This window comes from Eptesicus fuscus, chromosome 22 (genome assembly GCF_027574615.1).
Source record: "Eptesicus fuscus isolate TK198812 chromosome 22, DD_ASM_mEF_20220401, whole genome shotgun sequence".
In the NCBI taxonomy this organism is placed as follows: domain Eukaryota; kingdom Metazoa; phylum Chordata; class Mammalia; order Chiroptera; family Vespertilionidae; genus Eptesicus; species Eptesicus fuscus.
Genome location: NC_072494.1, coordinates 26,235,727 through 26,259,070, shown reverse-complemented (window position 1 = coordinate 26,259,070; position 23,344 = coordinate 26,235,727). Strand labels below are relative to the sequence as shown.

The following is a 23,344-nucleotide window of genomic DNA, read 5'->3' as shown; positions in this document are numbered from 1 at the left end:
AGAAGGGGCCCCAGGCTCCAGGGGAAGGAGGCCTGTGAGGGTAACAAGTGACTCTGGGACCCTCCCTGTGGTCTGGGGAGAGACTTAAATGGGCCCAACCCCCACTCCCTGAGACCCTGATTTAATTGACCGGAGGCCTGAAAAGCTCCCCAGGTGATTCTAATGCGCAGCCACCACCATGGAGGCCCCGACAGCCCATCAGTGAAAGCTTGTCTTACCTGCACCAGTGAGGCAGCAAACCAAGTGACACCTGCTCTTGTATTTGGTGTTTGTGTGTGTGTGTGTGTGTGGGGGGGGGGGGTGGGGGTGGGGGGAGGGGGATCTCAAATCTTACCTGTGCCCAACCATTTCCCACTGTTAATACCATTTGTTTGAGCCACGAAACCACCTTCTGGCAGGGGAGCCCCTGGCTTGTATTCCTCCTCGGAAGTTTCGAACTGAATAACGAAGTCTTAGTTATTCACTCGGTTATCCAGGATCACGCCACCCTCCAAACATCTTCCTCAGGGTCTAGACTGCAGACCCCGGTTTCTGAGAACTTGAGGGAAGTGGCAAGTCTGAGGGGCTGAGTGTGAGGTCCCAGCCCTGCCCCCCCCCCCCCCCCACAAGGAGTATTGTTTTTCCTGATAAGGTGCACTAGGATCAGGAAGGTTAAGTAACTTATCTAAGGGCTTGAAGTTAGGACAGTGTGTGGTGGTGGTGGTGGGACCAGGATGAACAAGAGATATAAAAGGCTCACGCATCATTTTTTTTTTATTGTTGCCCATTCTTGCAACTTCACCAGGTGTGAATTTGTGATTTGCACAAGCTGATGGGACGGACCCGGCTGCCCCTGAAAGCTGGAGGTGATGAAAACAAGGTTGGGGGCTTTCCAAGTGGGTGCTCGACGTAGTACCCATCCTGTGAAAACAGAAGGACTTAGAAGAATGGCAAGGAGAAGCCCTTACGTACACAGAAGAGAGGAGAAGAGAGAAGACCAGGGGGACAAAGACACAAGATCTTGCCCAGACATTTATCACGGGCCCCTCCCTGAGCCCCAGGAAGGAAGAAAGGCATAAAAAAAAAAGCACCAAGCCAGGTCAACTGTTAAAAATTATTTAATAGAAAGTCCAATGTCAAAATGTAACAATAAACAAAAATACACGTGTATAAATATGTATATATAATTAGACCTGTACACTTTCTCAGACCTTTTTTTCAGAATGGAACAGAATCATCATTACATCTCGGTGGGCAAATCAAAAATAATATTCAAGCGACGTGGACCCACTGGTGCTGTGGGGAGAGTACTGCCGATCGTGAGAGAGGGGCCGGGTATTGCCAAATGCCTTTTTCGGGAGACCCAGGGAGGGAAGATGGGCTCTGTCCAGTGTCCCTGGTCTTTCCTTAGCACCTATAGCCACTACCGTCTAGGAACAGCCCTCCTGTCGGCGGGGTTTTGCATTCTTGACATTTCAGTTGTTTGAGAGTTTGCCTGCCCTGTCTCCCAGATTACAGACTCCTGGCGATTTTGCCGCGAGACCTCCCTATCCCATAGGCCAAGCGCCAGCACAGTGGTTTGGGATGATGCCATGAAGGTGTGCAGATTTGCTCTTAAAACAGCAGTGTCCAAAGTGGGTGTGCACACACCAAGGGGGGCCCTCACGTCCCCCTCAGGGGTTCAGAGAGAAAATACCAGAACCTTGGGTTATACTGTTTTGTATCTTATTCTTTTAAAATGGCTATGTGAGTACTTTGTATGATTTGCCTAACATATTAGTGCAGAAGTATGAGTACAGGCTCTCGATAACTGGTAACAGACAGAGGGGGCAGGTCTCAGAGGTTCTGCCGATAGGCGTGCAGGATGGAAGCAGACGGGCACCCACTTGCTTTACAGAGTTCAAGTGTGTGCGGGGCCTGGGGAGGGCGCCCTGAGGAAGCCTTTGCAGGTGCTCAGAGGAGCCACCCGCAAGACACCCCTCAGACCTGCTGCAGCTGCCGCCTCCTACTCCCACCGCTAGACTTTCCTGGCCCGTAAGGCCTCGTTCCTGAATAAAACACGAATGCCCCTCGAAGAGCAAACCCGCAGCCATTGACAAGGGCGGCCCTTTGGAGCTTTTCCTGGTGGCGGGGCGGGAACCGGACCAGGGCGGGCGATGGGGAGAGGGTTCTAGGCACTCCTGGCTGGCCACATTCTGTGACCACCTTCAACCCCCGCAAAGGGACCTTCTAGGGCCTTAAAGTAGGCATGTGTGAGGCCAAATGTTCTACCAGTTCCCAGCATCCCCATCGCTACGTGTCAAATTCTAACTAAAACGCCTAGGATTCTGGGATAGTCGAGTGGGAACCACAAGACACAGAATTAGAAATTCCACAGCAAGGAGCCAAAGAATATCTGGGAAAAGAGTGGGTGTTTGAGCAAAAATCTTTCCGAGGGTCCAGAAGCTGGTGTTGCTGCTGAGTCTGCCAGGCTACACCCAGAAGGGGCGGGTGTGTGTGTGTGTGTGTGTGTGGTGGGGGGGGTAGTGGGGAGATCTCTTGCAAAAGAGGCCAACCCTGAGGAGTGTTCAGGGCCCCTGGGGACACCTGCCACTCAGCTCGGAAAGCTGCCTCCAGCCCCGAATGCCTCCAACCTCTCAGGGAGATGACGCCACTTGTTGGAGCCTTTTCTTGAGCTTCTAGAGACCACGAGGCCTCACAGCTAGCCTTTTGTTTCATCTGATTCTTCCCTTCTCCTTCCAGAGCTTCTAATTATTGTCTGGCGGGTGATGCGGGTGAGCAGGTTCTTTGGAAAACCGAAAAGGCACTGCGAGTTGTCTGCACAGAGAGACTCCGCCTGTCCCTGAGCCTCCCCTGCCTCGTACCCTAGAGACACAGCCCCGAGCTCCGGGACCTCCCTGTCCCCACGGGCCCTGGCAGCGTCTAGGCTTGTGGGTAATTGCCATGCGCATACAATCCATCTGTGCTTCACTTTTTAAAACACCCCCTTTCTTCGGTGGGACTCAGGTGTGTTCCCCAGACACAGCAGAGCCTTGGCCCTGAGGTGTGATCTAACCCAGGGGAAGGCTGGCCAAGGGCAGGTCCTTTGGCTGGAATGAATGAAGGCGGCACATGCTGCTGCCCCTGTATTCATCCCAGGGTGGACCCTCAGCTCCTCCAGCGTCTAGGCCAGCCCAGAAGCATCGGTAGCCGTGGTGGCTCTAACCCAGCCCCAGCCCAGATGAAAGCCCTTGGGTTCAAACAGCTTTTGGAGAGGGGACACTCATTGTAGTCGGGGTGGGGGCAGCATGGGGATAACTCATCTCAGCAAGAAATGTGCGCTTCTGCCCAGCCCGTCTGGCTCAGGGGTTGAGCCGTGACCCAGCAACCGAGAGGTCGGGGTTCAGTTCCCTGTCAGGGCACACGCCCAGGTTGTGGGTTTGATCCCCAGTGTGGGGCGTGCAGGAGGCAGTCCATTGGTGACGTTCCTCTCTCATTGATGTTTCCATCTCTCTATCCCTCTCCCTTCCTCTCTCTCTATAAATCGATGAAAACGTATTTAAAAAAAGGAAGCAATGTGTGCTTCCAGTGAGGAGGGGAATCCTGGCCCTGGTGCTGACCACGCCTACTTCTCTGGGTGACCTCAGCAGTGCCCTCTGCTTCACAGGGCAGAGTGTCACCTACAGGTCTTCCTTATGCCCCCTCAACCCCCAGCCAAGTCCACAGGGCCTTCTGGTTGGGTGGCTGACTGCCCTGGCCTCGTCCCTCTCTCCCTCAACTCCCAGCTCCAGCCACTTGACTGCACATAGACCCTAGTCCCATCTTGTCCCCTCAGCCTGGGGGGCCATTTGCAGCACTCTCTGGCAGTCCTCTGACAACCTTGGGCTTCCACGTCACCCCTTTCCGGAAGCCCCGATCCCGAAGCTGGGCAGCTGCCATGTGAGATGCACCCAGTACTTATCCCTCCTGCGGTCCTGCCCACACTGTCCCCAGGACTAACGGCGGCTCCTCGGGGGCGGGGCCTGCGTTTGGTTTAACTGTGCATTGCTGGCGCTTAGCTCGGTTCCTGCAGGACACCAGGTGCCCTATGAACACTGCGTTGAATGAATGAGTCCTCGGCACTGGGGGAGGCAATGCTGAACATGCTACACCTGGGACAACCTCGACCGAGGGGCCCTAACCCCCACATGGGTTCCCAGTGGAGCTGCTGAAATGCCGCAGTCAAGGCCACCCTGGACGATGGGAGAGGGTGAGAACCGCTGGTTGTATACAGCTGGGCCTGGTGTGGAATCTGAGGGATGTGTCCTTTAGGTGCCCGGGATGGGGCAAGGATGCCAGCCACAGCACCCAGGGTAGAGGCAAACAGGCTAGTGGCAGGGCATCCTGGCACAGGCGGGGCACAAGGCAACACGACCAGCAGACCGCTGCCCCCCTACGCGAGTTGAACTCAAACTTCTCCAAGAGTGGCCACTAGCTTTTCCCATTTTGGTGTTCTAGTTAACTAATACTTTCCTAGGCATTATCTCAGAGATTAGAAAAGGCAAAAGTACAGCTCTTCCTTGAACTATTTCAATGACAAAGTAGTTACATTTTCTTTCCCTGTGTGTGTGTGTGTGTGTGTGTGTGTGTGTGTGTGTGTCTTAAGGAAATAGATCCAAATTTAGAGCCCTAATAAGACAGCTGCCTGGTTCTGCTCCAGAAAATTAGATACAATTTTTGAAAATGAATTTGCATCTTGCTTTGAACAGAAAAGCTGGCTTGAAATCTATTGCGAAACTTCCTTTGCTCATTGGACTATCTGCCGAGAGAGAGCCGTGGAGAGCGAGCGGTCCCTGAAGGTCTGGACCGAAAGGCAGGAAACCAGGGGCTGTTCTGTCACTTCTGGGTTGAGGCCAAGTGCCCCCAGGCTCCACAGCTATTTTTAACCCCAGGGACCCTAAGGCAGTTCTGGTTGAGTTTACGGTGCTCTTTGCACTGCCTCCAAGTCTTAGCTAAGTTCAAAGCCGTGGGCTACAAAGAACCCCTGGAAAGGGAAGAAGGGGGAATTCAGGGTTAGAGTGGAAAGATAGTATTAGAATGAGGCCTTTGGTTTTAGGGGTGAAACTTGCTGAATTAAAGCAATTTCTCTGGCTTCCAAGAGACAAGAGCCATTTCCCACGTTATGTTGAATGAATCTGACAGCCACTGGGTCAGAATCTTGGGGGCAGTTTTCATAGGAAAACTGGCCACAGGGCCCCCTCTACACATGAAATTCTTTTGATTCCTTCGAGCTAACTCAGCGAGGTTGGAGACGTGAGTCGTCTTTAGATGATGCGCCTTTAGGAGCAAGGAGAGGAACTCCTTGAGTTCTTGGGCTCTGCTGAGCTTGGAGCAAGTTATTTAAATGATGTCCAAGTCACTACAGGACCATCCCAAACCCTTCAGGTCTCAAAAGAGATTCACATCTAGTTTCAGTGCTGAAACCAGTCTGGAAATTACAGACCCACATTTCAAAGATCAAAGAGAAACACCCAGCCCTAGCCCACAAGTAAGGGTTTCAAGTCAACGGTCCAGGCCTTTCCGCCATCTCTGGCGATCAGATTCTCCCAAACGTCTCTGCAAGGTCAAAGCCTTCACCTTGAAAAGATGCAGGCTGTGGGAAAGGGAGCCTTGGGACCAGGAAAAGAGAGCCCAGACTCTGATGCCTGTCCTGGCTGCATCCGGTATGGAAGCGCAGAAGTACCAGGTTCCTTTTCCGGGTGTGGAGAAAGTGCCAAGGGAGAGGCATGTGCGGAAATTCCCAAAGCCTTCCCCTTCTGGGCACTCGTGTCCTATGAGCCAGCGGCCTCTCCTGGTTTGTGTGCAGCTCATCAGATACCGGAAGGCCACGTAAAACACTCCGCATGGGGAAACCACGCTGCTGATGGGCCCCGAGAGAGATGCTGGAAGGTAGGTGCCCCCGAGGGGTAGTTTTCACAGTGTTGCGAAGGGCAGAGTGATATTAAAGAAACTGGGAGAATAGCAGAAGGACACTTTTCCTTCTTTCGACAGGGGACTTCACGTTGGGATAGATGCGTTCTACACACAGACACAGCACTCAGAGCATAGGGGCCTGGGCTCACGGCACAGGGGCGTGGGGAGGGTTACACAAAACCGTTATACAGTGCCCAGCACAGTATCTGGCACAGCGTGAGTAGAAATAATAAATAGTAGTTCCTTCTCTTCTTTCCCCAAGATTAGATTGGATCCCAGATAAGGTACAAGGGTCCCTGGAAAAACACAGCACGGCTAGCGAGTCCCAAGGTTTGTCACAAAAAGGCAACATATTCACCTGTAATCCTCATTGTCTGCCAGAGCTTTCCTGGCCCTTTTCCAGAGACATACAAAAAGGTGACCATGGACTTTTTTTTCTCCTCCCCGCCCCCTTGGAAAAACACGTCCTTTCATTGGCACAAGGCAACAGTTCACAGACCTCAATCAGGAAATTCCAAAGGTTTACTGCAGGGACAGTGTGAGCGCCGACTGCCTCACTCAGCCTTACGCAGGCGTGTGGGGGCCACTGACCGACCTGTGACACTGAGAAGTCACCTTTTCATCATGCCCTTAAGTATATATTCCCTCCCCCACACCACGCCTTATTTTGTCTTGGGGTTTAAGCAACGTAAAAAGTTTCATTTCTGAGAGGTACAAAGAAATAAAGCTCTGAGAATGCCTTCCAGGGGGAAAAGCATGGAAGGCAGATTTTTAATGTAAAATTGTAGAGCGCAACCTAATTTTTTTTTTTTTTTAAATGAGGGAGTTGGGAGAAGGAAGGAGAGAGCCTTAGAACCCAATTGTTTTGTCTTTCATAACAAACATGTCTGAGGGCCCTGGAGTCCCAGATTCAGAGTCAGTATTTTCCTGGATTAAGAATTGAATAATTGTTCTTCCTATAAAACTGACATTTCTAAATCTAGCTGCTTTCTAAGACGAGTAGAGATGAAACACTCTTTTACATTCTTGCCCGATGTCTAAGCAGGGCTTGTAATCCATATGCCAGCCTGCACCCCAGGCTCCGGAGGTAAAATTCGTACGAGGTATCATCTCCGTCTTTAACAGGCGTGAGGGAGAGTCTGGCCCTCGGAGGGAAAAAAGTCTCAGCGAGGTTGGCTGGGGAAGGGGTTATAACTCAAAGTGGGATAGCATCACGTGGGACTAAGAGTGGGGCCTTCACCCCTGGGCCTGCCCCCGGGGCTGTCAGACTGCAGGCGTGGCCACTCCTGACCCTGGGGATTCCCTGACAGAGGTGCCTCCTCGCCTCCCAGCGTGGAGGAGGCTGGCACCAGCGCCCAGGACGAAGTAACTAACCACAGCTGCTCCTCAGCCAGCTCGTCTCTGATGCGAGTCATCGAAGGCCATGGGCACTGCAGATGGGAGAGACCCCGCAGGCCCGGGGGTGGCCACAGCCGGTTCTGAGGGCTGACCTCGTCTCCTCCTCTCTAGACTTCCTACCTTCTCTGCCCTTAAATAGACCACAGCACCGCTCTGGGCCCCGGCTGGGTCTAGGAGGCATCGCCGAGGTAAGAGCCTCCTTCAGGCTCCTCCGCCAGCAGTACTCCAGGATCCTGCATCTCCCCAACCCAAAGAAAGCCCGCATACACTGCTGAACTTTTACAACTCCACAGCTCGGAGCGCACAAGGCCCTGCAATCCAGCTGTAAATCTTGCTGACAGCCCGCCCCACCCGCTGGCCGCCGGGCAGCTGGGTGTGGAGCTGCAGCCGGCGCTCGGCCATTCCGCCATTCCGTCCGCCCTCTCTTCTAAATGCTCTCAGTCCATTTCTCATCCTTCTCCCTCCGCCCGCCAGGCCATTTCCCGCCCTCCCTCCCTCCCCCAGCTCCTTCCTTCTCCCTGAGCCTCAGAGATCACAGCCAGCAGAAGCTTCTAGATTATTCTTTTCATTGTATCTGAGACAATCGGCTTACGGTTTAGATACGCAGGGAGGGGAAAAAAAAAGGCAAAATATTTTTTGCTTTCGACCCTTTCAGAAAGGCATAAAAAAAGTAACGTACAAACACAAATCACTTGATAATTTTATGATTGAAACCAACGAATGGGAGGCAGACAGCTCTGCGTGTTGCTAACATCATCCAGCGCTTCTTGCCAACCCGCTCAGCCACCCCGGGCCTTAGATCTATTTCTAGCTGAACCAAACGTGTCTGCAGATAAAATCACTCTCGTACTTCAAAGGGGTCTCCTGCACTGACATCGGAAGACAGAACTCCACGTGAAAAGTCCGAGTTTCCCGGGAACCGGTTTCCGGTTTCCCAAAACACTCACCCGCCAGGTTCCCGAGAAACACTGGGCGCTGTGCACACGTGTGTCATGTCAACATGTTAAACGTGACTGTCAGCAAAATGACACGAGCGGGTTTCGTCTTCGGGCAGAGGGTGGCGATTTTCAGGGAAGTCACTCCCTGGGACACCAAGTGGGGGAGTGACATGGAAGATTGGCTTCCTCAGAACAAGAATCCCGGGGCCAGGTCATCGGCAGAGCAGTGAACACGGTCCTCCATGGACACGTGTGAGGTGGGGCTCGGGGCTCGGCAGTTCGCTTACAGTGGAGAAAAACTATTTTAGTCACTTGGCCAAAACCATACACAGGGAGGGAACTTAAAACCCTGGGGCGACTCGCCTCTCCCGGCATTTTCCTGCTGGAAGCAGGATGAAAAGCCTTACATGTTGGCTGCGTCTCTATTTATGTAACAACCACAGCTGCTCCCCAGAATAGCTGCTGCTGGCTGGAAGGAGGGAGGGCTTTTGCTGCTAACGTGTGAGTCCATGTTCTATCGCTCTTGACTGAGTTTTCTTCCTTTCCCTTTGCGCCCTGGGTCTACAAGGAGACGGGGGACCTCACCATTAGCTCATGGTGCCCTCGGCCACAGGCAACGTGGATGGATTTTAAGTCAAGGCTCCTCCTCTCAGGAAGAACAAATTTAGATTCTGATTCTGTTCTGTGGCAGGCGATCGCTCGATTCCCAGAACATACGAACTACCCACCTTCGGAGGGAGGCCGATGGCGAGGCCCTTCCCACTCACAACCCCCAAAGAGAGACACAGGCAGACAGACAGCGCCCCTTCTGTGTTTCTGTGGGACAAACTGGAACTGGACTGCGGGCGTAGCATTGAATACAGGGTGCCCGCCCCAGGAAGTAGCAAAGACAACCCTCGTCGAAGCTATCAAATGCGTTAAAAAAATACAAAAGTTATTTTTCTCCTTTTGATGGCTATTTACTTGTGACAACATTTGTTAAAAATATTACTTCTGTCTTTGGGAAGAGACCATTCTCTTCATATAATATGGAAAAATAAACTCTACCGAACCACGGTTCACATCGCCCACGACGGCCTGGGGCGTCGGCGTTCGCAGCGCCAGACCTCCTCCGAGGGAGGGAACCCTTTCTCACTGTCCTATCCAGGGCTGCAAGGGGGGTGGGGGGAAGTGACCAGGCTCCGGGGTCACTGAAGGGAGAGAAGGAGGAAGTAGGATGGTTTCTTTGCTAATAAAATGAAGGTGACAGGGTGGCTTGGGGCCCTCCTAAAAAGTCGTGGGGGGTCCCCTCATCTCTTCTGACCACTTGCTGCCCAGCTAATGCGTGGTCGCTTATCCGTGGGAGGGGGAGGGAGCCATTAGGCCGAGACTCGGTGCCACTGCAAAGGAGGGCTCCTCTTCCGCACCCAGGAGCATCGGAGAGCACTGGACTGGATGAATGGGAGAAGACAAGGATACATAAAAACAGTAAAATGTTTATTTCCTTAGAAAAAAAAGTGGGGGAGAGGGATCTGAAATGATTGTGATCACACGTCCGTCTGCCTCTGAGCAAAGCCAATGTCGCGAGCTTACTGCTTGATTGAGACACCCCGGGAAAGGACACAGCCTGCTGCGGGCTCCTGGGTGGCGCCCAGGAGTCAGCTCACAGCATGCTTTCCATCGATCAGAAGCGCCTCTCTGCCGCTTCTTAGCAGAGAACCAAGGCTTGCCATAGCAACCATCCCATCTCCAAAGCGCAACGTCGCCCGCCCGTGAGAAGCAAGGCTCTGGACCACTTTGGGACAGACAGGGAGGAAGGACAGAGGGAAGGAGACGCTTAGAAGCGGGGCCGCTCTAGAACAGAAGTCTGACAGCCGAGTTCCCACTACCTCATCTTATAGAAAACAGGCCGGAGCGCCTCTGTGAGACCGACAGTATCTTTAAGGTGAAATCGCAGAATTTTGCTGCACACCTGGACACGAGAGAAGTGAAAAGTTGCAACAGGTTTTAACTAGCAGCAACAAAGAAAGTTCAATGACAGTTTTTTTTTTGTTTGTTTTTAGCAATATTCCTTTGCGAGTTCATTAGGAAACACTGTAATTGGATGGGGCATACGATATGGAACCGAATCTTCTTTTGCGATAGTGCTGTTCCGTGGAGAGGACCGACCTTTGCAAAGGTTTCGACTGGGGTGTCACCTATTTACACAGCAGTAGCTCCTGGTTCGAGGGTCAGGTCGGTGCTATGTGATGTCCTCTTCTTCCGAACAGTAATCTCGACCCTGGAGGGCAAAGGAAAAGAGTGACGTGTGAGTGAGAAATTCCAAGCAGAGCCCGACACAGTCACTGCTCGCCTATCCATTTTCTGTCGGCACCCGTCTCCTTGCACCAAACCCCAGAGTTCATCGGTGACCACCAGGAGAGGTACGTCATAACGACCTGTTTAGAAACTGTACATACCGACTTATAAGCTGCAGAGACCGCAAAGCATGGAAATCTTAACAAGCCCCAAATAAGCCCTCACTTTATATTGGTAAGCACTCATACTACCACACAGGCCTCCGCCTTTCACCGAGAGAGCAGCACAAGGATGCTCCATGCAGGAGGCCAACTTCTCATGAACAAGAGACACGGAAATGGACAACGAACAAGCCGCTTTCCGCTGGGGCCAGGGCAGCTCACATTTGAGAGCTGCATCTCCGGGCCCGGAATTTACAATTTTACAGGAGGGCATGGAGTAATCCAGGGATGTCTTAGTTCTAATCCATTCTAAATTAAAACAGGATTTAAAAACAACAACAACAACAAGGACTCAATGACTGTAACACAGCTTAAGACTATGTTTGGTATGTGTGGGATGCCCCAGAAAGACAAAAATGCCTTTGAGTCATTCGCTTACAAGAAGGCTTGCGGACTCTATGCAATTGCGACAGGTGAACATAGTTCATCTTCTTTCCAGCGGGATGTCAACTCTACGAAGGCGCCCTGAGGACTGGGGTTTAAGCTCCACATCTGACCTGGCTGGGTTGCCTCGGTTGAAGCCCATGGCATCCTGGTCTATAATCCATCCATCACAGGAACCCAACACCTGCCCACATCACAATGTCGCAGACGAGGGTTTTGTAAAAGTCACCATTAATACTGGTTGCATCCTTTGTCCTTTTTCTTTCAAAATACACGCTATATGTTTCATTTTTTTTTGGTGGGGGGAAGGGGGATATTCCTTCAAAAACAGGATTTTCTAAATAACTAGAACTTATTCATAAAAGCCTCTCAAAGTTAAAGAATATAATAATTTTCATAAAGCTATTTATCAAGGGTATTACATGTTTCTTCGTCACAATATCTGTATATTGGGGGTATTTCCCATTCTCCTAATACTTAATTGTCGTGGCGGTGAATTATTGGACCATCTGGCTGAAGGGTGATCCGAGCTTGGACTTACTAGCTCTGGGATCTCAATGAAGTCACCTCTCTGGGCCTCAGTTTCCCCACCTGTACAATGAAGCTAACAACAGTCCCTACTTCTCAGGGTTGCTGGAGATTAAATGAGTTAATGGTCGTAACGTGATCCCATAGTGCCTGGCATTCATTAGCGTGTTTTAGTTTCCTCCACCGGCTGATTGCCAACTCTCCCCCTGCTACTTGCGGAGTGCCTGACCCCAGTGTGGTAGCCAAGCGGGTTTTCTTGCTGCATGAAAACGCCTCCTGGGCAGAGAAGCTGGGCAACGACCTTCTTGATAAGAGAAAAGTGAGCTCAGCAGTCACCCCACAGTGACGGCCTCCCTGGGACACCTCCCAAGCAAATGGGGACCCATCAGGAGACACGCTCCGGGCCGCATGGTGAAGAGTGAGAAAGGAGACCTCATGGACCCTGAGTGTGGGGAGTTTATTCCCCGGGGTGGGAAGCAGGACGCATCCGGACATAGCAACGCTATGCTAGAAGCCCACCTACCAGGTGGGGTCTCCTCATAGGCCCAGGAGTAGACCTGCAAGTGGACACGGGGCGTTCAGCGGGAGGGGAAAGGCAGGGCTCATGGAGTTTTCAAAAGAAAGGACAGAGGACATATTTCCGGTGTATATTGGGACCCACACGCTGTTGTGTGACATCAGCAAATTACTGGGCATTGGTTTCCTGGGGATAATCATCATCTGCCTCGGAGGGTCATGATCAGGATTAAGTGGAAAAAACATAGTGCCTGGCAGGTAGTCAATACATATGAGCTGCTGGTATTATTATGACTATTAAACCACGTGCTTGTTCAGTCCCCTGGCAGAGGAATAGGGACCTCCTTCCTGTGACTGACAGGTGAGGACTGTGGTCCCAAACTGTGACCTGACAGGTGTCAGGGACTCCCTCCTCCCACCACAGCCTGGCACCCAAGACAGGCCACAAGTACATGCTCTCGAATAAAACTTCCATGGCAGACACCTAAGCCCCTTCCCTTCTTCTATCTAACTCAGGCCTCACATCCAAGTAAAGGCCCAGCTGGCCAGGATGGGGTTCAGAGGGCCCCTCATCCACAAGGAAGACTTGGCCCAATGACAGACAGACAGACCACACTCAGGCGAACTGGTGCACTCATTGATAAAGCAGCGTCTCCAACTCCATAAACGGGGTATGAAGTAGAAGGTGCATTGCAGACCCTCCACGTTGACTAGGACCATAGACAAGTGCCTCCTGTGGAGGAACAAATCTATAGAAATGTCTGTGTAACCTCAAGACCGCAACTTGCATTTCCCAAGCATCGGCTCCTCTGGAATTACCACAGTTACTGCGAGAAGGAGAAGGAAAACGGCGCTGGTTGCTTTGCAGACGTTATTTCGTTGGTATCCGCACCAACCCCAGCCAACCCTGCAAGGCGGGAGTGGTGCCTTGTGACTTGTGGGCAAACCTCAGACCAGCTCAAGAGCCCTGGATAATCCTCCCCCAACCCCCTCCCCAACTGTAGTAAGTTGGTAACAAAATTCAAATTCAAATCCGTTTCATTTTTGTTATTATCACCTGTCAGCAGCTCTGAGAACCAAATATTTTATAAACAGAAAACTTGAAAATCACAAACATCAAGAGCACGAGCTCCCAGATGGCCGGCGTCGCTTTAAGAAATGGGAGCCGGAGAGAGCTTCGACGTGAGTGGCCTCATCTGGGCATCACCAGGGGCCCCATTGCACACCAGCCCCACCGGGCAGGACAGGGAGCTTGCTTCTGTGACGTGACTTCCAGTCGCATTTACATTTTTAAAGAGCTGTGCTAAAAAAGGGCCCCTTAAAACCTTCAGCTGTCAGGAGGCAGGAAGTGGGAGTGAGTAGCTGGGAGTGGGAGACACACAGCACTCTGAGCTGGAGCATGCCCTTTCCCCTAAAGGGACTACAGACTGGAAGTCTTTGTCACGGGGCTCTGGGCGGTTGGAATCAGCGACTGTTGCACACAATTCCACCCTTGTTCGAAGGCCCCACTGAGAGCTACAGAGAGCACGGTCCCTCCCAGGGCCCCACAAGCTGGAGGACCGGAAATGCCCGGTGATGCTGACAAGGAAGGGTTGTTGGAAGAACCACATGGGCATTTTGGTGCAGACATGCACGCACACACAAAATCACGGCTTTTGCTTACTGAAATCTCCCTGACCGGGCCCTGCCTCTGCAGGGGAACACCCTCTATCCTCTTCCGCTGTTTGCGTTACTTTCTTGGAAACGTACAGAAGTTTATGTCAACTCAGAACATGCATTTCCAAGGTGCTAGGGTAAACAATTTTGTCTGTTGAAATGTCTAGGCTAAGAATTAGAGATTTTAAAGACTAGCAAAGGGAAGGACATTATCCTACTTTCAAATTCCGCAAGCTTTTTAAAAAATCTTTATTGCTGAAAGTATTACATGTGTCCTCTCTTTTTCCCCCCATTGATCCCTTTTAGCCTGCCCCACCCCCTGCCCCAGGCCTTCACCACACTATTGTCTGTGTCCATGGGCTATGCTTATATGCATACAAGTTCTAAAATTCTGCAAGTTTAAAGAGGAACGCTCGCTGGAAGAGTGACTTCAAATGAAGAAACTGTTCCTGCAAAGTGCCTACGGTACCTTTGCTCCTCAAGTTTAAGTACACAAGCAGTCTAGGCCTGACCGTTCAGTTTCAGGTGCAATTTTATCATGTTAGTCTTCAGTATATTTTTGTAGACGAGGATGCACTGGGCCTAATACATACACCTCGGGCATATAACAATCAACTGTGAGCTGCATACTTTCCCAGTGGAGTGGATTAGAGCTAGGTCAAAATTACTGAGAGCAAGCACTGAGCCTCAGTTTCTCCATCTTTAAAATGGGAACAGTAAGACCTAACTTGCAGCAGTGATGTGAGAATTAGAAGTAAAATACATAAGGGGTTTAGCAAAGCATGGCACATAGTAAGTACTTAGTAAATTACAGCTCTTACGATGATATTGAAAAATGAGATCAATAGATCCAACAGTTCATAAACTGCTTAGGTGAGAAATTCGGCCCACAGCTAGATCAATCAGTTACAGTCAGGTCCTTAGTCAAGCCCTGTACCTCAGGGCCTGGATGCTTGTCCTTCTTCCTTCCTGATTGGCTCCTGCTGTCCCCAGCCCTCATGCATCCATTTCTTCTCCTAAATCTCTGCTCAAATGTCACCTCATTGTCTTCCGTGAACACTCTATACTCAATAACACTTCTTACTCTGCTTCATTTTTATTTATATTACTTATCATTACCTGACATTATTAGTATATTAATTAATTCCTTAATTGGCTGTCTTTCCCCTTGAATAGAAGTAACGAGTGGGCAGGACCTGTTTTACACTCTGTTGCACCCTCAGGATTTAGACTAGTGTCGGCAGCCTGTCAGATGCTTGATGAATACTTGTGAATAGATGAAAGGATGAAAAATACTGGAGAGTGCTGAAATCTTGGAGTTGGAAGGGGACCTAGATTCTTTCCTCTCTGACCTCTCATTTAACGTAGGGCCGGCCTCCGTTTACCACCGAGCAGACAGGGAACCCTCTCTTCTCGGCTGGAACACGTCAGATACTTTTCCAAGCCGCCTGCGAAACCGTTCAACAGCGGAGCCCAACCCCTGCTTGTGCCCACAGAACGGCTTCATCTGGGCCTTGGGAACCAGAGGATAGGTCTTCCCCGATCAGCAGCATCCCTTGGTCCATCATCTGCAAACAACGTGGTCTCCATTTAGGTCTCCCTCCTTTGCATGTGCTTCAGTTTTACAATCGTTTGTGTTGGTTTTTTTTTAAATGGATCCACCAAAATATTACCAAGACAGAAGAAAACATCCAAGAAATACAGCCTAAGATATTGTGAAAGTTAAGGACTGACAAAGGGAATCACCATTAACAACAGATTCCAAAAGAATCAAAGTGCTAAGTCTTAGCAATAATAGAACAGAATGTCAAACTGAGCTTCTGTCAAAGCTCTGGAGAGAGACAACGCTTCAAGGGACCAGAAAAGATCACAAGGTAAAAGGAAAGAAGAGCACATCTGATCACGGGAGACTGAAACTCTGCACGTCGAAAAATGATGCCACGAAATACAAAGGGCTAACCTCATCATGGGACGAATACCGACAGCATACATGTGCATGATGAAAGCTACGTGGACGCTCACACCAATAAAAGGAACAGGGAGAGGATCTCAAAAGGGCACAAAGTGGAAACTCATTCAGAGCAAAATAAAACCAGTAAACACACCAAGAGAAAAGCGGTCTGCTTTAGTAATAACAAATATAAATAGCCACACCCACAATGAAATGTGACTCTCACACACTGCTGGCCTCAGTGTAAAATGGTATATGGCTGCCTTGAAAGTAATTGGGTAATAGGTATTGTGAGTCATAAAAATGTGCACACCCTTCATTACAGAAATCAGTATCCAAAGATAAACTCCTAAACACATATTTAAAAAAAAAAAAAAATATAAAAATATATATATATATATATATATTCATTGGTTCCCTGGGCTGGAGGTGGGAAGGGGATTGACTGCAAGTGAGCAGGAGGGATCTTATGGAGGTGATGGGAATTTTTTAACTGGAGTGTGTGATGGTTGTGCAATTTGGTAAATTTACTAAAATTCATTGACTTGTACATGTCAAATGAGTAAATTTTATGGTATGTAAGTTATAGCTCCATAAAGTTGTTAAAAGTATGTGTAAAAATATTTTCATTACAGCATTTTTATGAAGCATGAAAAAAGTCAATCGAATATCCACTCTACTCCCCTCCACCAATAAAAAAAGCTTCCCGAGGTATGGCTCCTGTGCTGCTGCCAAGCGAACACCAACAGGACCTCTCACCACGTGTCCCAAACAGGCAGGCCCTTGTTGGGTGCCACTGTTTTCACACACATGGTTCTCTTTTCTCACACTCGCAGCCTATTGCATCTTTCGGATCTCATCAGAACATCATCTCTTCAAGTGACATTTCCCCCAACTGTTCAAGGGGCTGGTCTCTTCCTCTCCCAGTGGTCCTTCCCACCCCCACCACATTTTATAGTAATTTTAGCCAACATGTCTTTTTGGTACCTAATGGAATCCTTGTGTGGCCCCTATCACAATGGTTATGCACAGGCGGGTGTCTGGAGGGAGGCAGTGCTGTGTGTGTGTGTGTGTGTGTGTGTGTGTGTGTGTAGGTGGAGGTGGAGGCTATTGAATGACATGATACAGAGGAGGTGTCCTGGGACTCTCATAAGAGAAGCAAATTGTCAACATTTTGCAGGTCACGGTGGAAAAAGCAGCCCTCTTCAGCACTTCAGCGGATACAGAGTATGACTTTAGCAGAAGTATCAGCAGAGATGGAGACACAGACTGGTTCTGAGGATGGCCTGGAACTTAGGAGAGGCACATCAGAGGCAGGGGGAGCCAACAGTGGATAACAGAAGAAGGCACAGTCCGTTACACACCATTTTTATTTATATAAGTAGCACCTGTGTAAACCACCTTTGGAACGACATCTAGTTTACTTTCCCCAACATTCAGTCAGGCATCCTAAACTATGTCTTTTGCTGTTGTCACCAAGTTCTGCATTAAAGAACCTCACACTGAGCCCTGGCCAGTTGGCTCAGTTGGTTAGAGCATCGTCCTGATATGCCAAGGTTGCCGGTTCAATCCCCAGTCAGGACTCATACAAGAACCAACCAATGAATGCATAAAGAAGCGGAACAACAAGTTGATGTCTCTTCCCCACAATTTAAAAAATAGAACCTCACTGTACTAGGAACAGAAACTAAATATTCCAGTCAAGGTTTTCATGTTTGGTGAAGGCAAACATGCATTTTTGTAATGAAGGCTCGTTATAAAAGTTGGCTCAAACGAGGCTTATTTCTGTCTGGAAGTGTGAGCTATACTTGTCACAAAGCAGGCTCTTGTGTTTTGACTGACTGACCGACCGAAGAAGTTATCCTCCTCTCCTTGATCTCTCGGGATGATGCTGGGGGCACCTGTTAGTTTCTGGCCTGTGTGGTATTTCGGTTCTCCTCCCTATTATCTGCTTCCTTCCATGCTTCGTCTTCCTCCTCGCTCTTCCTGACTGTGGGCTTCCTGAACCTCCGTTTCTTGACTCAGTTATGCCTCCTGCATAGCCTTCCGCCCCACACTGTTCACTGACAGGCTTTCCATGCACCAAAGAGGATCCTGAGTAATGAAACCCAAATGCCGCATCCAGATTTTGGTGCAGAAATTTAACGGGTCATCTTCCGTCTCTGCCCCCCTATCACTCCTCCCCAACAACCTTTCCCTCCAGGGATCACCAGCCAGAGACAACCTCCGATGCAAGTTTTCATGAGCATCTGGCCATGAGGCTCTGTCCCTGAAGCAGGAATACAGGGCGGGAGAGCCGCATTCCACCCCTTGGCCAGTGGGAACAATGAGCTGGAATCCAGAACAGACAAGATCAGGAGGAGGCGGGAAGGCTGGGAAGGTAGAATGAAAGCTCCCTGCCCCGTGAAGGGCCGCTCTTCCATCCTCCTCCTGTGGGGCCGTGGCCAGGGCTGGACTCACAGAGCCGCTCCAGACAGGGAGCGCTTCAACAGCGTTTTCACTTACGGTCCCACAACAATGTACAGCAGACGCCGAAGAAAAGCAAAAGTCCTGAGCTGCGCTGTGAGAGTCTCCTCCCCCGACTTAGTTCATTAGAAAAATCAATCGAGGCATTAATGGCCGTCTCTGTTTCTAACAGGCTTTATTCTAATTAGACTCACACGTTATTATTTCAGTTGGAAAAAGGTCTGGGTTTGTAATGAGCAGGAGGAGTGTGACAGCCTCCAGCCCCTGACAGCTCCTTGGACCATATAAGGGAAGGATCCCCAGGGCCGACAGACAGCAGTGACAACAATTCCAGTAGACTGGGCTTTTCATTTCCAAGAGAGAATGAGCATTAACCAAAGGGCTTTAATCCCCTCCCCTCGTGAAGTGTTTAATAAACCCAAATCCTCATTCTACAGACAAAAGGGAGGCTGTTTTAGAAGCTTTATGGCACACGGTTCTCCAGCTTTCTCTGACGATGGCATTCAGGTGACCTCAAAGATGCTGTTCCCCAGGAGGAAGTGAACCGGAGTGAGGATGAGAGGAGCAGGGATAAAGAAGGTGGGTGCCCCTGTCTCTGGGCCATACTCAGCTGATGTTCTTGAGCAGGCGCGGGCCGCTTTCTTTGTCCAGGGCCAAACGGTAAACACATTAGGCCTTGCATTCCGTCTGGTTCCTGCTGCAACTCAACTCTAGCGATGGAAGCGTGAAGGCAGCCACAGATAAAAGCAAAAAAAAAAAAAAAAAAAAAAAAAGCGTGGCTGTGTTCCAATAAAACTTCGTGGACACTGAATTTGGAAGTTCACCTATTTTTTTCATGTCAGAAAATATGATTCTGCTTGTTTCCCCCACGTGACAACATGTAAAAAGCATTCTTGTCTGGTGGCTGGCTTGGGCCCTCCTGGCCGCCACACTACCATCAAACAGCAGCGTTGTACAAAAAGGCATTTTATAAAATGGTTCTTATTTTATACACAAGAAAACCATCAATCAAAATTAAATTTAAAAATTTTCCTACAGACCCATCTTCCTAATAAGTAGCGTGTTCAAGCTCCTTTTAAGTCTCTGTTCATATATATATGTCATTTTAATATCACTTCAATCTATTGACACATTGAACATTATCTTATAAAAATTTTCCGTGTTATAACTGATTCCTTATACAGTTAACCCTTGATTTTTTTGGACCTGGATTTAAGGGACTTCAGGCTTAGCCCTGGCCCATGTCAGATTAAATGACACCCCCTTGCTGAACTAGATTTATCGGGTGATCACTTAAGTAAGTTATATAATGTCTAATTGCTGGTCTGTATGCCTGAAACTAATAAACTATTGTATGTCAACTGTAATTGAGAAATTAAAAATTAAAAAAAATGTATTCAATAGTGGGAACACTTGTTTTTAACTCATCATTCTCTCTACACCCCGATGCAAAAGGAAAAGTGGAAACTGAATTGCAGATGGGAACAATGAATTTCACTTTTGAGCAAAAAAGAGGTAGAATTTCCATTATGGAAACACACCAGAAAGGAATTAGGTCATTTTAATGCCGTGTCAGATGTGTATATGTTGTTTAAAAGACAAATTACAATTCGGATTTCAGTTTTTACAGGCTACCCCTGACTACAAAGCAGACCTTTTTGTTGCCAGGAAGCTAGCAGAGGAAAAAATCCAAATAAACTGAGAACGAAAAGATCTTCACCAAAATAGTGGGGACAGATAATTTCTTTTTATGCTTCTCTTTACTAAAACAAAACGTATCGGCAAGTTGAACAGCTTTTGAACCAATATGTGAAACATGGTAAATTTTCCATCTAAAAAGTCATGCATAAGCCAAAATTTCACTAAAAATAAAAATATATTCCTAAAATGAGGTTTTTGCACAGTCAGGGAGTGATATAGACTAAACTGCCATTTAAATTCATTATCCATCTCTATTTTCACACTGGTGATATTTGCTGGTCTTTTAGTGGTGCATTAGATTATACAATTATTCTTATTATACAATTATTCTGCTGCTGAAATACTGATGAATTTAAGACCTCTTCATTATCTTCCGTTGAGTGATAGAGATCACAACTGAGAAATTCATGGACAAATGCTCAGATAGATCAAAGGACCACAAAAAGTAAAAAAAGAAATAAAAATTAAAACAGAACAAATTTCAAAGGTAAAATTGGCCTGGGATGCCTTTTTATAGTAATGGCATGTTCTGAATTTAAGATTTTACTCTTCTTCTGAATAAAGCTTTCAAATGGTAACACTCCGATTTTATAGTTAAAATTCACCTTTCTGCAGGGATGACCTTAAATTCTCCAAGGATGCAAGCCTGTAATTATTAACCATAGACCATACTTCATTCAGCTGCTTAGCATATGCTACTCGGAGATCATAAGTATGGGTCCAATTTCCACATGGATCAACCTTGCATCTCACTGTCAATGTAAAATCCACACATCCCTAGAGGAGCAACTTGGAGACTCTGCTTTGGAGCCACAGAGAAGTGGACTCCACGTGTTATTATTATTATTATTATCATTGCAAAACGGGGTAAGTTACTCAAGCATCCTGAGCCTCAGTTTCCTTGCCTGTAAAACGCAGATAATACATGTCTCATAGTCATTACCCCGAGGTGGCTACTGATTGCAATGTGCACACGATGTAAGAACTTAAGAGTAGTGTCAGGCACTAGGTAGCTGTTGGCAGGTACCTTCTTGCTTGCAGTCTGAGGTCAGAGCAGGGCATCAGGGGCAGACAACACACAGTGATCAGAACACTGTCCCTAGACAACGCGTCTCTACCTGGCGTTGCCCACTTTAATTAACGTTCGGGGTAGCCCAGGATCCTGGGAAGCTTCCTTAGACATGAAACATTCTCATAGTCACATTTTCTTGGTGTAGGGGGAACTTTTTTTTAACTCTCTACCCAGCCCCTTACAAGAATAGCTTTGTGACATAGGAACCAGAAGATTGTTACCCTCACTCAAGAGGCAATTCGTCTTGAAACATGTACTTTATTTGACTCCTTACCTTTTCGATTTTTTCGTCCAGCATTCTGAAGAATTCTTGTTGGCTCTCAGAGATGTGCATGCTGAAAAACAAACAGCGCATATTTCAATGTTTTCTTAAGCCTCCTCCCTCAAGAAAAATGCTGAGTCCCTAAACTTGGAGGTGGACATTTCTTTACTGCAGACTTTTCCACAGAAATACTCTGAAGTTATAGTAAGAATAAGTGTTATTACAGTAATCCTACAAATGCATTTCATAAGGGTCTATCAGTGCCTGAGATTTAAGAAATACAATTTTCCTGTCGATGTACATGTTATTTATAGTGGTGTTACTGGGAGGTATGTGCCAAATTTTTCTTCAGATGCATATTTGTGATTTAAAAAAGGATAGGCAAGCAGCACATGGCATATTTCCACCCTGTGTATAACCCTAGTTATTATATGGAAATGTGTATTTTGCAAAGCATCAGCATGCTATTCAGCTGTCTAGATGTGGGCTGGCAGCAAGTGAGCTGAGAACTTGACATTGGCCCTGAACTCCTTCTGCATTGGCGACAGTGAATGAGTCTCTCAGGGAGAGAAATTCCACTGGAATAAAGGAGAAAGGCAGGAGGCAGGTTTGAGTAGAACTTGCCCTGCGTGTTTGCTTGTCTTCCTCCATTTAACAGCAAACCTCGTGAGAGGAATGTGGTAACATGGGTAAGTAGAGCTGAGATCACCAATGGAAAGGGCAATATATATGATATTGACCACATGATCTCTATTTAAATGCATGTGATTCATGACCCCACAGAGGCAGCCCAGATGTCAGCAGGGGTGAGGCACAGACCTCTGATTCCTCATCTAGAAAAACCTTCCGGCACTCACGTTCCGTGACTGTTGCTAGCTTCCATTCACTCCTCTATTGAACCATCACAGCATGGAAACAAGGATGTGTGGTTAGTACTCAACATATGCACATTAGATGGACAAAGGGGAACTCTTCAGTGAAGTCCACTCTCCAAATGGGTCTGCCCTCCTGTGAGCAAGACTGTCTGGGATCCATTAAGAAAAAACCAAACATAGCAAACCTCATAGACACTGACAACAGTATGGTGATCACCAGAGGGAAAGGGGAGGAGGGGGGAGGAGAAGAGGGGATAATGGTGATGAAGGAGACTTGACTTGGGGTGGTAAACACACAATACAATCAACAGACGATGTTTCATAGAATTGCACACCTGAAACCAATATTATTTTATTAACCAATGTCACCCCAATAAATTCAATAAGAAAGAATGCCCACGCTCAAGGGTTCATATCAGGAGCTTGGGACCAAGGGTGATGGTGACAATCCCAAGGTGGTAAAGCAAACACTAAAACCTCAGTGGTTCCAGTTTTGTGTGGTTTTACTACATGTTTTGTGATCATTAAAACACACACAACAAAAAACAGGTATCCCTTGGTTAAAACAAATTGGATGAAAGCCACCCAACCCAGAATTAATTAGACAAGGCAGTGAATTTCCAACCCCACCTGGATCCGGAACTAAATATTAACCTTACTTTGGGTAGAGGTTCAAGACAGGAAGTAAACTACCACTTTTACTTTCCCATGTGCCCTTTGAGAAACAATTCTAACCAAAGCCTTCAATCGGGAGCATCTCTAGGATCACAACTTTGACGCAGAAACACTGCCCGATGTTCTCTCGTCTAAGAGCGGTCCAGCATCTCTGCCTGCCTCTGCCTCATTCAAACATCTACGAGGAAGAGCCACCCACCAGGCTCGTTCACTATCTTGCCCCTTGAAAGACAGTGTGTGGACTGTGTTAGAGTGTGTTAGTAGGGTGACTTAGTTATCGTCCAATCCTGACACTCTACACAAGCTCTTTCAGACAAACTCTGTTGTCCCTGGAAGTGACAGACACTGCCACAAGGCACAAAGGCCCGCACGCGGTCCCTGTCACCTGTGCATCCTCTTGGGTGGGGATGTACCTGAAAGCATGAGGCTTGCTCGGCTCTTTTCCACGGGATTGTTTCAGAGAGAAGTCCCGAAACCCTCCAACAAGGGCAGAGACAGGATCTGTACTCTGACG

General features: G+C 48.3%; 1 protein-coding gene across 4 annotated transcripts in view; it reads right to left on the bottom strand.

Moving 5' to 3' along the window:
• Positions 1-9,701: 9,701 nt before the first annotated feature.
• The window catches only part of C22H1orf21 (chromosome 22 C1orf21 homolog), a 185,759-nt gene continuing 172,116 nt past the window's right edge, over positions 9,702-23,344 (bottom strand). For all 4 annotated transcript variants that reach the window (XM_054712045.1, XM_008145952.3, XM_054712046.1 and 1 more), the window contains 2 exons: positions 21,293-21,353; positions 9,702-10,506 (listed from right to left, as the gene is read on the bottom strand). In XM_054712045.1, coding sequence (XP_054568020.1) covers positions 10,468-10,506; positions 21,293-21,353 — 100 coding nt within the window. In that variant the 3' untranslated portion in view covers positions 9,702-10,467. The remainder of the gene's footprint in view (positions 10,507-21,292; positions 21,354-23,344) is intronic.